The 14,406-nt window shown below is 42.6% G+C and overlaps 1 protein-coding gene across 4 annotated transcripts; it reads left to right on the forward strand.

Moving 5' to 3' along the window:
* The first annotated feature begins 162 nt into the window (after positions 1-162).
* HSCB (HscB mitochondrial iron-sulfur cluster cochaperone) lies at positions 163-13,747 on the forward strand. 4 transcript variants are annotated; one of them, XM_037052413.1, is made up of 6 exons: positions 163-464; positions 1,529-1,625; positions 1,945-2,034; positions 2,793-2,937; positions 3,187-3,234; positions 13,289-13,576. In XM_037052413.1, exons 1-6 carry the CDS (start codon positions 229-231, stop codon positions 13,330-13,332), a joined length of 660 nt encoding a protein of 219 aa, XP_036908308.1. In that variant the 5' UTR covers positions 163-228; the 3' UTR covers positions 13,333-13,576. The 4 variants fall into 4 exon arrangements, with proteins under 4 accessions (XP_036908308.1, XP_036908309.1, XP_036908307.1 ...); XM_037052412.1 differs by lacking the exon at positions 13,289-13,576 and adding an exon at positions 13,607-13,747 and having other exon boundaries at positions 164-464; XM_037052414.1 differs by lacking the exons at positions 3,187-3,234; positions 13,289-13,576 and having other exon boundaries at positions 1,945-2,039; positions 2,793-2,874.
* The last annotated feature ends 659 nt before the right edge of the window (positions 13,748-14,406 follow it).

The following is a 14,406-nucleotide window of genomic DNA, read 5'->3' on the forward strand; positions in this document are numbered from 1 at the left end:
ATCAAAACACCCTTCCGCTGCTGCGGCTGGACCAATGAGGAGCAAGGGCTGTCCGAGCGTAGCTGGGAGTTGTAGTTTAAAACGTAGAGCGGGACTCACAATCCAAGTTTCCCCTGAGTGATCCCGCCCTCTCAGCGCTCCAGCCAATCAACAGCACTAATCTGGTCCGGTGGCTGTCTCTCCGTTTCCCCTGCCCGATCGACCGCGGGGAAATAGGCAGCGTGCCAGATGTGGGGTGGGAGGATCGGGGCCTTGCCCCGGGTGGGGGGGTTTTGGCTGACAGGGGTCCTCGGAAGGAAACCACTAAGCTGCAATGCTGCGTCACTAAAAGGAAACAACTCCCCCCAGTGTTGGAACTGCGGCGGTTCAGGGAACCTCATTCGGGGGAACGAGTTCTTCTGCCCTCAGTGCCAGGCGCTGCAGCCACCTGACCCCACTAGAGACCACTTCAGCCTTATGGACTGGTACGGGGGGCGGTTTTGGGAAACGCGCAGGTCAAGAGAGACGTGAAGAGCTGTCGCGCGAGGGAAGGGCGGATCAGATCTGGGGAGAAAGGTGGGACTAGTTAGATAGGTGGGCGGAACCCTGGAGACCAGGGGAAGAGGAAGGGGTTTAGGAGAATGGAAGATGGAGTGTGACCTGGGAAAAAGAAAATTGAATAGCGACCCTTCAGGAACGGAGACTAGACTCTGGAGTTGCAGAGAATGAAGTTAGAGAAAATCGAGTGCCAGAGGCTACGGAGAGGGAGACTTGAGGGGCACGGCCTGAGGGTAGGGTTACTCGAAGACCCTATTAGAGAAAGGAGAGCGGAGGGATGGGCTTAGAACAATGAAAGTTGGGTTGAAACTTTTAAAGAAGGGAGTACTGAAGTATTATCCAAAATAAGGCAGTAAAAACACGGAAAACTCAACATGGTGGGCGGAGTCTAAGGGAAACGTGAGAATTGGAGGGAGAGTGCCTGAGAAATGAGTGTTTTTCCTGTTCCTCCAAAGGTTGAGGAGCTTGGAGAGGTGGTGAAATTTGGGCAGAGAGAAACTGATTAGATAGGGCAGGCTCTGGGAATGGAAAGCGGAAAAGGATTGAATTCAAACACCTTGGGCGACAGATGAAGGGACCCCATAGCCTTGGAAAAATTTGGTAGTGGGACTTGATAATGCCCCTTCCCCTTATCTCTGGGATCTGCCCCTACCAGTCATTGAGCACTTAGGATGGACTGTGGTAACAAAACTCTTTTAAGGTCCTCAGGGGTGCCAAACTAGCATGTTTCCTGTGTGTAGATGACTCTCCTGTGTCTTTGATTACTCTTCATTATCATTCAGGTCTCAGCTCAAATGCCATCGCTTTGTCCACAACATCTCCCACTCTCTCTGACCCTATTCTGATTTTCTTCAAAGCATCCACCACTTTGGAGAATTATCCCTGTCTGCATGTTTATTGCATATTCCCCCATGGGAACAGGAACCAGGCCCATAGTACACAAATCTAGAAATGTTTGACGCATGAATTTTATCTCCCAATTTCCTTCCAGCAACCGTTCCTTCAGAGTTGATACTGCGAAGCTCCAGCGTAGGTACCAACAACTACAGCGTCTTGTCCACCCAGATTTCTTCAGCCAGAGATCTCAGGTAGTCAGTCCATTGGCCATCCTTAATGATACCCAAACACATGTGTGTTCTGAGTGGGTGGCTGTGGCCTTGAAGTTATTTGACTCACCAAGACAGAGCTGGACAGCCAGCTCCACCCTGTGGCAGCCAGACCCCAGCCAGCTAGGCCCTGGACCTGCCCTGTAGAATTAGAACCCATCCGTGGAAGATAAATACAGCTCATCCCACACCAGTTCCACTTTGGCTACTTCCTTAGGCCCCTGCCCATCAGTATTTTATGAAAGTTAATGTAAGATGGCCGCTTTGGATGGTAATAAGACTGTCTTCTTCTCCATTACAGACTGAAAAGGACTTCTCAGAGAAGCATTCAACCCTGGTGAATGATGCCTATAAGACCCTTCTGGCTCCCCTGAGTAGGGGACTATACCTTGTAAGGTGATTTCCCAACCCTTCTATGCGTGACTACCTGGTGTCCATTGCACTAAGGCAGGGTGTCCAACCTTTTGGCATCCCTGGGCCACACTGGAAGAAGAAGAGTTATCTTGGGCCACGCATTAAATACATTGTGACACATAGTCACAAAAAATCTCATAATGTTTTAACTAAATTTACAATTTTGTGTTGGGCCGCATTCATAGCCATCCCAAGCTGCATGCAGCCTGTGGGCGGGGGGTTGGACACCCCTGCTGTCCCCCTGTATTCAGCAGAGAAGCGCTTGAGCCCTGAGCCAATTCAGGGACCCAAAGATACTACGTAAGTGTATTTTTCTCTGAATAGTCTCTGTTAGTCTTACTTGCCTAATTGCATTTTTTTAAAACCATTTTCTATAAATTTCAAGTTTGTATGGAGATGGCGTTAAGGAAAGTAATTTGGGGGGGTTGGGAGGAAGGTAGAGATGAGTACCTTAGAAATTTAGGATTTAATAGAATCTTTACAAATATCTAGTTCAAACTCATAAGTGAAAGAATGGCTCCCTCAGGGTCACACATTTCTAAGTAGCAGAAAGGGATCCCATCCACGCATTCCTTTCTCAGTCTGAGTTTCCAGCACACTGCCCTCACACTTTCATTATTAGGATAGTTCACGTTTTCCCTGAGTAGTATTCTGTTTGGAAAGGTGAGTAGGATTTAGGATGTTGACCTTAGTTTCTTGAACACAACTTTTTTCCCCTGCTTTGTGCCCCAATAGCTAAAGCTCCATGGAGTAGAGATTCCCGAAGGAACAGATTATGAAATGGATAGGCAATTCCTCGTGGAAATAATGGATATCAATGAAAAGCTTGCAGAGGCTCAGAGTGAAGCTGCCATGAAAGAGATCGAATGTATTGTCAGAGGTAAAAGATAAAATACCACCAAAAGGATTTTATTATTATGAGTGTATTCCCATTAAGTGAAAAATGAATGTAAAGAATACATATTGGTCATCGTAGTGATTTAGGGAGTATCCTTTTCTTGAGTATACTGAAACCAATTTTGTCTGGAGATCAGAGCTGTAACATCCCTCCCTCTCTGGAATGCAGCCTTGTCTTCATGTCATGAGTCTATTTAAATGGAAAAATTAAGATAATGGTTTTCTCTTTCAGCAAAACAGAAAGAACTGACTGACAGTGTGAGCAGAGCTTTTGAACAAGGTACTGTCTTCCTTTTTTTTTTAATTTTTTAAAAGATTTTATTTATTTATTTTTAGAGAGATGGGGAAGAGAGGGAGTGAAACATCAGTGTATAGTTGCCTCTAGCACACCCCTACTCAGGACCTGGCCTGCAACCCAGGCATGTGCCCTGACTGGGAATTAAACCAGTGATGCTTTGGTTCACAGGCCTGTGCTCAATCCACTGAGCCACACAAACCAGGGCTTCTCTTCATTTCTTGACATTCTCAAATATGGAAAGAATTTTAAGCACTGATGTGCAAACATCCATTCCGCAAGTAGCTACTATGTACCCATTCTATGATAGTTACATAGGGATGTGTTAAATACAGATGAGTGTACATTTCTGCCTTCAGATTCACAGTCTTGCTGGAAAAAGAAGCTGTGTGCCAGAAGTCATCATGTGCCAATGAAAGATTAGATGAGAGAAAGTCCTTTCATTCCCCTTTAACAAGCAGGAAAAGATGGGATGAAGGATGTGGGCTGAAACCAACACAGGGAGGTTCTGAGGGCAAGGCTGCACATTCGGCGTTTGACGAGGCCTGCATACCCCGTTTTCCGCAAAGCCCAGGAGAGGCCCATAGCAGAGCACTGCCCAAGTTACAAATGTGGAATGTTCACCCTTGTCCCCACTTTCCTGGCTCTCAGAGCGAAGAGACTATGTTCACCGCTACCTGTTTTTAAGCAAGAAAAACCTTTCAATCCATTTCTGACGGGCATCACCCCTTAACTAAGAGATAATGGCCCTTTACCATAGGGTTCATTTTAATGCAAGGAGCAGAAAGCCACTCAGGGTAGCCCAGATAAAGGGAAATTATTGTAAGGAATCAGGACCACCTCCCAGAATCCAAAGAGAAAGTCCTGGCAATGATTGTGATACGAGCTTTTCTGGGACAGAAGGTGGGAACCAAAAAGCAGCCTGAAACCAAGACAGGCCCTCGGCTTATTGTCCCTTGTACTTCATTCCACCCTCTCCTCTCTAAAAACCACTTCTATCTGCTTCTGTATCGGTATATAGTGCCCTAAAGTGGCCTCTCCCACCAGATAACTCTTAGTCCTCCTTGGTCTGTTACCTTATAAGAACAGTCAGACGGCCTTTCACCGCCTGACCATAGTCCCCTAGGTTTCTGGGAGAGAGAATTTGATTGGCCCAACTTTAGCCAGCGTCCAATCCAGTAGAGTCAGCTAGGGCCATGGGGACAGGGTTACATGTGTGCTGCCTACTTTGCAGAGACTGTAGGAGTTGATTCTGAAAAGCAGGCACTGGGAGGGTCTCTGAAAAGCTGATGAGAAATGCAGATTAACAGCAGAAAAGACAGGAACCCCACGTGTCCGCCCGAAACCCATGTCACCCGGCGCAAAGGCTAAGATGGTCAGATTGTGTTCCACCAGGGCCCACCCTCAGCTCCTGTTGTGCCTTTGTGTACTTTTACTTATTTTTTAATTATAAAATATAATTTTTAAAAAGAATGTGTAATTACAATTTAAAGGATAATAACAGAATACCACCTATATCCTCACCACCCAGCTTAAGAAATAGAATGTGCAAACAAGATATATAAATGGCCAATAAGCACTTAAAAATGTTCTCAACATCACTAACCATGAAGGAAATGAAAATCAAAGCCACAGTGAAATACCACCTCTTACATGTTAGGATGGCTACTGTAAATTTTTTCAGAAATGTAGAAAAGAAAATGTTTTGGCGAGGATGTGGAGAAGTTGGAACCCTTGGGCACTGATGTTGGGAATGTAAATTAGTGCAGCCACTAGGGAAAACAATATGGCATTCCCGAAAAAGTTAAAAATAGAATTGCCGTACAATTCAGCAGTTCTACCTTTGCTGGGTATATACCTAAAGAGTTGACAGCAGGGACTCAAAAAGATATCTGTGCTCTGTCAAAGGTAAACAGACATTAATTAAAGCAGAAAGTTTCGAATCAGTAATAAGTATTGCAGTAGGGAAGAGTCCAGCATGAATTAAACTCAACTTTGATTTGTGACTGGGCACTTTATTTTTTATTTTTAAAGTTTTTCTTTTTTTCTTTTTTTTTTGTTGTTGTCATGTGACTGGGCACTTTGAAGAGAGGATGAGGAAATAGGGAAGGGGTGCACAGGGGCTAGGCAGAGTCAGAGAAGTGGAAAATTCCAGAAAGCGGGAAGTGGGGGAGTTGGTCAATGTGAAATAGATCTGGGTTTGCTAACCAGAATTTAGAAAATTAGACTCCTACCCTCCCACGGAGCCTGGGAGACAGGTGCCCTATCTGCACGTGTTGGCTGGAACAAACAGTAAGAAAGCGACAGCAAGAATAGATATTCTTTCCTCTGAACAATACAAATCAGTTTCTTATCTGACTGCCTTTTGTTTGTTAAGAACTAGCTGAAGCATCTGTTGAGATGATATTTAGAGGACATTTGTTGAATAACGTGAGCAATCAAGCATTTAATGAGCATCACTATGGAAACAAAAAGAAAAACAAAGATGACTAGTTGGAGCAGAATCTACACCCAAGAATGAAGCCACTTGAGAAAACACTGAACTCTTAAGCATTTTTAGATGGTGACGTGAGGGTGGCGGCAGCAATCTGATGGATTTCCTGGTTGATAAGTTTGAATGTAGCGATGGCAAAGATATCATTGCCACAGTCATGGTTACTTCTCAGAGCAGAGCATGGAACATGCAGGAGTTCTGGGTGGCCCATGTACCAGTAGCTCTAAGATATCAGGCTTCAGTTTGTAGGACTTTCTCAGATTCTGGAGGAAAGGGGCAACTACAAGAGTCAGGTCTTAGTTCTTAGTGACACCAAGTCAGGAGGCAGGGTGAAAAGTTGGAAACATCAGTTTGTAGAGCTGTGGCCAGATATTGAAGGAAACTAGAAGAATTGAGGATTTAGTAAGGACTGGCAAAATGTGTAAGATGGCAAGATCCAGTTCAGTTTACAGGTAAATAAAACTTCAAAGATAATGAACAAGTCTAGATTAGGATAACCCACAAGGGTGTGTTATACTTTTCCACTGAAACATAAAATTTCTCTCCATAGTCACCCCTCTTTGTAATCAAAGATAAAGTAAGATGATTCTTGTTTAAAAAATAGTTTTAGTTTTCATTAAGTTTGCATTGATTATTTATGTAACTCCAGCAAGAATGGCAATTGACCATACAGGCCCTTTTAAGTTTTCTTTTTGGAACTTTCTATAAGGAATCTCAGGTTGGACTTTAAACTCTCAGGGCTAGGAAGTCAAGCCAAGCATCCTCTATCAGGCATCACCTTCAGTGGATCAATTCCTCTCTTCTCTAAGTCCCTGAAATATCCTGTTTCCTGAGCCTACCAGGAAGTTACCTTACTTACCCACTGTAAGGCTGAGACCTCTCTAACCAGATACCAGGCCAGTTTTCTCAAAAGGGTTTTGTAAGCATTGGATGCAAAGAGTTAGCCTTAGCTCCTTAAAACTGTCTGGCCATATCCGATTTTATTCTTCACTTTCAAATATGGCATCCCAGTCAAAACCTTTATAATTCTGTCCTATCCCAAAGAGGACAGATTCTGATGAAACCTATGCAAATAACTATATTGCTATGAAAATAAATAGCCAATAATAGTTTCCAATTTTTTGAGGAATTGGGCAGGGAGAAAAGGAGGTAGCTTAAGAGAAAAACAGAATGAGGGTTTTTTTTATATCTGGAAAATAGGGCATTTAAGAGCCAGCCGTACTTCAAACAAAAAATACATTAAAAATTATAGTCATCCAGAACAGTGTGGCTCCATTGGTTGGGTGTTGTCCCTCAAAGTAAAAGGTTGCCAGTTCAATTCCCAGTCAGGGCACATGCCTAGGTTGCAGGCTTGGTCCCTGGGGAGGGCATGTATAAGAGGCAACCAATTGATATTTCTCTCTGACATCAGTGTTCCTCTCCCTTTCCCTCTCCCGCCCCTTTCTCTAAAATAAATAAATAACATCTTTTAAAAATTATAGTCATTTTTTTAAAGATTTTTTAAAATTTATTTATCTTTAGAAGGGAAGGGAAGGAGAGAAGGAGAGAAATATCAATGTATGGTTGCCTCTCATGCGTTCCCTGCTGGGAACTGGCCTGCAACCCAGGCATGTGCCCTGGCTGGGAATAGAACCGTGATACTCTGGTTCACAGGCCCACACTCAGTCAAATTATAGTCATTTTTAAATGACTATAATTTATCAGTTAACTCAGTCCCATGTGATTAATTTTATTCTGCTTGGTCTTGGGTTAACAGTTTTATGAACCCATTGGCTTTTAGAAATCCTGACTTAGTTTACTGGTTTGATATCAAAGTTATTCAGTCAATGCCATCAGAAGCCTGTTCACCAGAGCACCTGGCACAGTCCTTTTTCATGGGTCTTCAAGACAGTCCCTTTTTGTTAAACACAAGTAGTCTGGCCTGCAGCTGGTTACAGTAGCTTTTAGGAAAGCAGTAGGGTAAAACATCTATCTGTGGATAAGAAAAGACTTAAAGTGACCATAGTTAAAGATGTGATGAAAGTTCATTTTAAAAATAACACAGCTGCCCTGGCTGGTGTAGCTCAGTGGATTGAGCACAGGCTGTGAATCAAAGAGTCACTAGTTCTATTCCCTGTCAGGGCACATGCCTGGGTTGCAGGCCAGGTCCCCATTTGAGGCCATGTGAGAGGCAACCACACACTGATGTTTCTTTCCCTCTCTTTCTCCCTCCCTTCCCCTTTCCCTAAAAATAAACAAAATCCTTTAAAAATAAATAACACAGCTGCCCTAGCTGGCGTAGTTCAGTGGATTGAGCGTGGTTCGATTCCCAGTCAGGGCACATGCCTGGGTTGCAGGCCAGTTCTCAGCAGGGAACTCACGAGAGGCAACCATACATTGATATTTCTCTCCTTCTCTCTCCTTCCCTTTCCCTCTAAAGATAAATAAATAAAATCTTTAAAAGAAAAAAGATTTCAAAGACAATTATAGGAGGTAAGAAGAGAGGAAAAAACCTTAGCTCTTTGAAAAATAAGATTTGGTTCTCTTCAGTAATCAAGGCCACGATAAGGACAACATGAAGCACAGGAAATTTCTTGAGAAGACACAGAATACATGTTTTAATTTCTAAAACTAAAGAAATGCCTCTTAAAGTCTTTTATTAAGAGCAGACCAATAATTCAAGAAACTTTGTAATTTTGACAGAGAGAAAACCAAACTCTGGTTCTGTGTCAGTACACTTTATATATAAATCCACTGAATCTTAGCCAGCTTTGACATCACAACATAAACATTTCCTTTTCCACAAACACACAACATTTTTTAATACCCATTCAGGTTTTATCCAGCTCTTTCACTCTTTCACATTCTACTTCAGGACAAAAACCACTTTCTTCTTTATCTTAACAGAAACACATTTCTCCTTTCCTTGCATACTTTTCATATAAAAACACATCCTACTTTTCTTCCATACTTTGTATACAAAGTTGTTTCCCTTCACTCTTATTGTTTGTAGTAGTTTTGTTTTTATACAATGATTATAAATTTAACTATTAGTAATCTTTTTTTGTTGTTTTAAAAGATTTTATTTATTTATCTTTAGAGGGGAAGGGAAGGAGAGAGGGAGAGAAATGTCAATGTATGGTTGCCTCTTGTGGGTCCCCTGCTGGGAACTGGCCTGCAACCCAGGCATGTGCCCTGACTAGGAAGCGAACCGCAATCGTCTGGTTCACAGGCCCGCGCTCAATCCACTGAGCTACACCAGCCAGGGCTAGTAATCTTTATTTTACAGAGAAAACTGGAAAGTAGAAAATTGAGGACTATTATATACCAGAATTCTATAAGCAGATTAGCAAATTTTATGAATATACCACCTCACAATCTCTAGAGATATATGCTTTTTCTGATACATTTTTTAATGTAGTGAGAACATGTTTATTAACAGACCCAAATATCTTTGGCTTTTCTAGACCATATAAAATAAGAAGCCAAAGTATATAAACTAAAACTAATGCTTAATAATGAATGGTTTAGAACTGTATCTTATTTAGAGATTAGATACTTAATGAATATCTATTATTTAACTTAGCTTAGCATATCTCTAAGGTTGTAAATTGCCAAAAAGATTTTGGAAAAGATTTTTAGGTGACTAATTCTAAAACACAATTATTGCCCTTACTGGTGTGGCTCAGTGAATTGAGTACAGGCTTGCGAACCAAGGGGTTACCAGTTTGAATCCTGGTAAGGGCACATGCCTGGGTTGCAGCCCGGGTCCCCAGTTGGGGGGCTCATGAGAGGCAACCACACATTGATGTCTCCCTCCCTTTTACTCTGTCTATAAAAATAAATAAAATCTTTTTAAAAGCCCACAATTATTGTTGAAATAGTTTTTCAAAATAATTTAATTTGAGTAATGTCAATTTTATCATTTCTATAACCTTAAATATCTAATACAATATTAGTTTATTTGACTGGTAAACCAAAGTAGAATAAAAACATTTGTTTGCATTTTATTTACTGTTGCCAACTCTGAAGGCATACCTATTTTATTAAACCAACAATATCAAACTAAGTCTTATTTACCAAAGATTTATCTAAATTATGTGAAACTGAAAAACATTTGAACTAGTTCCTATATTTCTGGGTATTTTAGGATGATTTTATTTATATAAATTTTATTTTGCTCTAAACCAATTAGGATACAACTCTTCCTTCTTTATTTTATTTTTTTTATCCTCACCCAAGGACATTTCTTTCATTGCTTTTAGAGAGTGAGGAAGGGAGAGAAACATCGATACGAGAGAAGCAGTAATTAGTTTACCTCCCATACTCACCCGAACCTGGGACTGAACCCACAACCTTTCAGTCAGGGGACGATGCTCCAACTGAAGAAGCCACACTGGCCAGGGCAGGATACAACTCCTTTAAGGAGTTTTATAAATTAATTTGGTAATATAGCATCGGGAGGTAGGAAAATATTGTTTATATATGTAAACATAAGACCGGCCAAAGCAAATAGAGATCTTATGGTTTTCATTCTAAGATTTTAGCCATAAGTCAGGCATAAATAAATACAATAATATAAAACTCATTAGTTTACATATAGAGTGGTTCTTGTTTTTGCTCCATTTTGTATATTTATCCAAATTGAGTTTCTGGCAATGGAGGAAGTTAAAGGTTACCTACTCAATATAAGGGCTGAAGTATTTCCCCAATATTTCTGGGGGGAAAAAACCTTCAAAATTTTTTTGTTTGTTTTGTTTTTGTCTTGATATGTAATCTTATGTAAGCTGTGGACTAAATGTCTGTTTATTTTTTTTTCCTTATTCAGCTTCAGATTGTTGCTTTTGGGGTTCCTGAGCCCCTTGAGAGCTCCCAGTAGGGACAGGTAGTCCAAAGTTCCAGGAACTACAGGGAGTTGAGGGGTGGGGGTGGGAAAGGAAAGGACTGGCAGGGTGAACGGAGCAGTGGAGGAGGTAGGGGCTTGGAAGGGGACATAACAAAGGATGCAAGGCAAGGTGCTAAAGGAGGAAGAAGGAGTGGGAGGGACAGGAAGGACAAGTCTTGGAGGAGATAGTTTGGGGAGATCTTAAGTTTCTCAAAGAAGCCACAGAAATTCCAAGATTTCCTAGGTAAAGTCATGCTATCTAAGAAATGCACAGAGCACCATGGTGACGTACTGCCAGCAGGAGTTGGACAAGGGAGGCTTCAGTGGACTGAGAAGTTCCCATGGAGGCGCAGACTCAAACAGAGAGAACAAAGAGGCCTTGCAGGGAGCCAGGAAGAAGAAAATCTCCAGCCCAGGAGTCAGTCCTCACTGGAAACAAGGAGCCAGGAAAAATTCTAGCCTAGCGGATACCTTTCAAAAGAATCCTGGGACTCGGACCCAGCTTTAGAGAGTGTAGTCAGAATCATAAGACTCCAGATCTGTCCTCACTATATGTACTTCAACAGAAGTTTGCCTGGGGAATTGAAGTTGGACTCACCACAGGATACCCAAATGAGCATCAGACTAAAGATTAGGCCAAGGTCTCTGCTTGTTGAAAGGTCTGGTTGTTACTACCAAGGGCCCAAGGGCCCGACGGTGTTTTCAATCCAGATCCAAGTCACAGTGCCGAGGAATTGTCAAAGATAAAGCCAGACATTCAAGTTCAAAGTACAGATTTTTATCAGTAATAACTATTGGAATAGGGAAATGAGCCCAGTGTGCCCTGGCTGGTGTGGCTCAGTGGTTGAGTGCTGGCCTGCAAATCAAAGGGTCGCTGGTTCAATTCCCAGTCTAGGGCACATGCTTGAGTTGTGGGCCAGGTCCCCAGTAGGGAGTGTGCAAGAGGCAACCACACGCTGATGTTTCTCTCCCGCTCTTTCTCCCTTCCCCTCTCTAAAAAATAAAATAAATAAAATCTTTTTAAAAAAATAGTCCAGTTTAAGCTAAACTCAACTTCAATTTGTGACTGGGCATTTTAATAGGAGAAGGAGGGAGTGGGGGTGGTGATGCACAGAGGTTCCCTAGAGGCAGGGAAGTGGGAAATTCCAGAAAAAGGAATGGGGGACTTGGTCCATGTGAAACCCATCTGGGTTTGCTAACTGGCACTCACTGAAGTTGGGCTCCTACCCTCCCATGGAGCCTGGGAAATAGGGGCCCTGCCTTCAGGTATTGGCTGCAATAAATGGCAAATTTGGGGGCAGCCTTGAATTTACTCAGGCAGGCACTTTCAGAGAAGCTAAGATCAGAAGCTAAGAAGCTAAGAGCTATTAGAAGCTCTGTTAGTGTTTGTTAGTATAGGTTAAGGTCGAGGCCTAGTTAAGAAGAGAGCTCAGGGGAACCCGGCTAGAGTTTGGTCAAGAACAATTTTGGTTGACACCTGTGTTCATAGGATTTTTCACAATGGCTAACGGGTGGAAGCATCCCAAGTGTCCATCTATCAATAGTTGAATGGATAAACAAAATATGGTGTGTGTGTATACATACAATGGAATATCATTCAGCCTTAAAAAAGGCAGGAAATTCTGATACACACTACAACATGGATGAACTTCAAGGATATTATGCTAAGTGTAATAAACTAGTCACGAAAAGATAAATACTGTGTGGTCCCACGGACATGAGTAGTCATACTCACAGAGACATAGTGGGACGGAAGTTTCCGGGTGTCGGAGTGATGGGGCGGGGGGTTGGGGGTTGGAAGTTCGTGTTTCCTAGGCGGTGTTTCAGGTTTGCAGGGTGAGAAGAGGTCTGTGGCTAAACGGTGGAATGGGCTGCAAAACAATGTCAATATACTTAATGCCACTGAACTCTACAGGTAAAAATGGTTACAGTGGTAAATTTTATGTTACGTGTATTTTGTCACAAAAGAACTTTTGTAGCCCTGGCTGGCGTAGCTCAGTGAATTGAGCATAGGCCTTCGAACCAGAGTATCGCGGTTTGATTCCCAGTCAGGGCACATACCTGGGTTGCAGGCCAGTTCCCAGCGGGGGATGCATGAGAGACAACCATACATTGATATCTCTCTCCCTCTCTCCTTCCCTTCCCCTCTAAAGATAAATAAATACAATCTTTAAAAAAAACAAGAACTTTTGTAAATACAAAAATAATAATAAAATAAAATAAATGAAGAACATGTCCACTGCCTTCCAAGCCCCCAGTAGGCCCTGTGCAATTGCATCCCCTTCCACTGTAACCATGCTCCTGAATTTTGTGTTAATCATTTCCTTGCTTTTCTTGATAGTTGTAACCACATGTGAACATAACAGTATGCCATTTAGTTTTACATACATCTTAAGTCAGACTTTCTCAACCTCCGCACTACCAGCATGTTGGCCAGATAATTCTCAGCGGAAGGGGCTGTCCACTGCACCGTCGGATGTTTAGCAGTGCCCTGGACTCTCTCCACTAGGTGTCAGTGTCACCTTCCCAGTTGAGACAACGGAAACTGTCCCCAGACACTGCCAAATGTCTCCCAGTGGGCACAAAATCACCCTCAGTCGAGAACCACTGGTTTAAGGGCTTCGTTCCCAGTACTGAGGTACAGAGACAGTTCTTCCCCAGCTCTTCCCCATCTTCCTCAGGGTTAAACCACCATGTGTGGTACAGGAAAGCTCTCAAAACATAACCATTTATTACTTGGGAACTGCACTAAAGAGAACTGGCTTCTCTTATTTAAAGTCTGAACCTAGTAAATAAGCATGCTTTTGCCTTGTTTTAGATACTCCCACCCCCCCCACCCCCACCCCTTAATAATCCAGGTGTCTCTTGGTCAGACATATTGAGTAATTGATCAGCCCTCCAGAGGCTGGGACTCAACTTGAATCCAGCTGCTTTAGTCAATAGACAGCTTTATTCTTGCTTGAGTTGAAGTCTCACACTAATGTCTCTGTTTATTTCAGATGATTTTGAAAAAGCCAAGGAAATTTTAACAAAGATGAGATACTTTTCAAACGTAGAAGAAAAGATCAAGTTAAAGAAGATTCCCCTCTAATTGTTGCTAGTTCTAAAGTTTTAAAAATAAAGTTCTTGTATATTTCTTGGCTGGCTTCTGCTAATTGAGACTGGATATGTTTTACCTGCATATATCATCTTAATTAAACCTCTGGCTCAAGCATAAATGGATGGCAAAGTTTGTCATGCCAGCAGAAACAGCCTCGTCAGAGTTTGAGGGGTCAGTTTTTTCATGTGATGCCGATACACCATGCCCCCAGCTAGGCCAGTGGATGAGGAGGTAGGGATGGGCCCACTGGAGGCCCGAGGAGGGGGTTGGCAAATTTCTTTTGCAAAGGGCCAGGTAGTAAACATTCTAGGCTTCGTGGGCTTTGTGTTGTAACTACTTAACTTGCCATTGTAGCACTTTACTTACAAAACAGGCATTGAACTAGATTTAGCCATGGGCTTGCCCACCTTTGCCCTAGAACCACATCTTCCTTCACCGATGGCCCTCCTATTAGCATGGCCTTCCAGGCATCCTGTTTGGTAACCATGAAAGCTGCCTAGGAGTCTTTGGCCTACATTTCAAAATGTAGTTAATATTATCAAGACTCACTAACCACATTTTCAGGATTGAGTGCTGCCTGGGAAGCAAGGGGTTGTTGGTTCCATTCCCAATCAGGGCACATGCCTGGGTTGTGGGCCAGGTCCCCAGTGGGGGGCGCAAGAGGCAACCACACATTGATGTTTCTCTCCTTCTCCTCCT

The sequence above is a fragment of the Sturnira hondurensis genome, unplaced genomic scaffold (genome assembly GCF_014824575.4).
Source record: "Sturnira hondurensis isolate 20B ecotype Veracruz unplaced genomic scaffold, ASM1482457v3 Scaffold0007406, whole genome shotgun sequence".
In the NCBI taxonomy this organism is placed as follows: Eukaryota; Metazoa; Chordata; class Mammalia; order Chiroptera; family Phyllostomidae; genus Sturnira; species Sturnira hondurensis.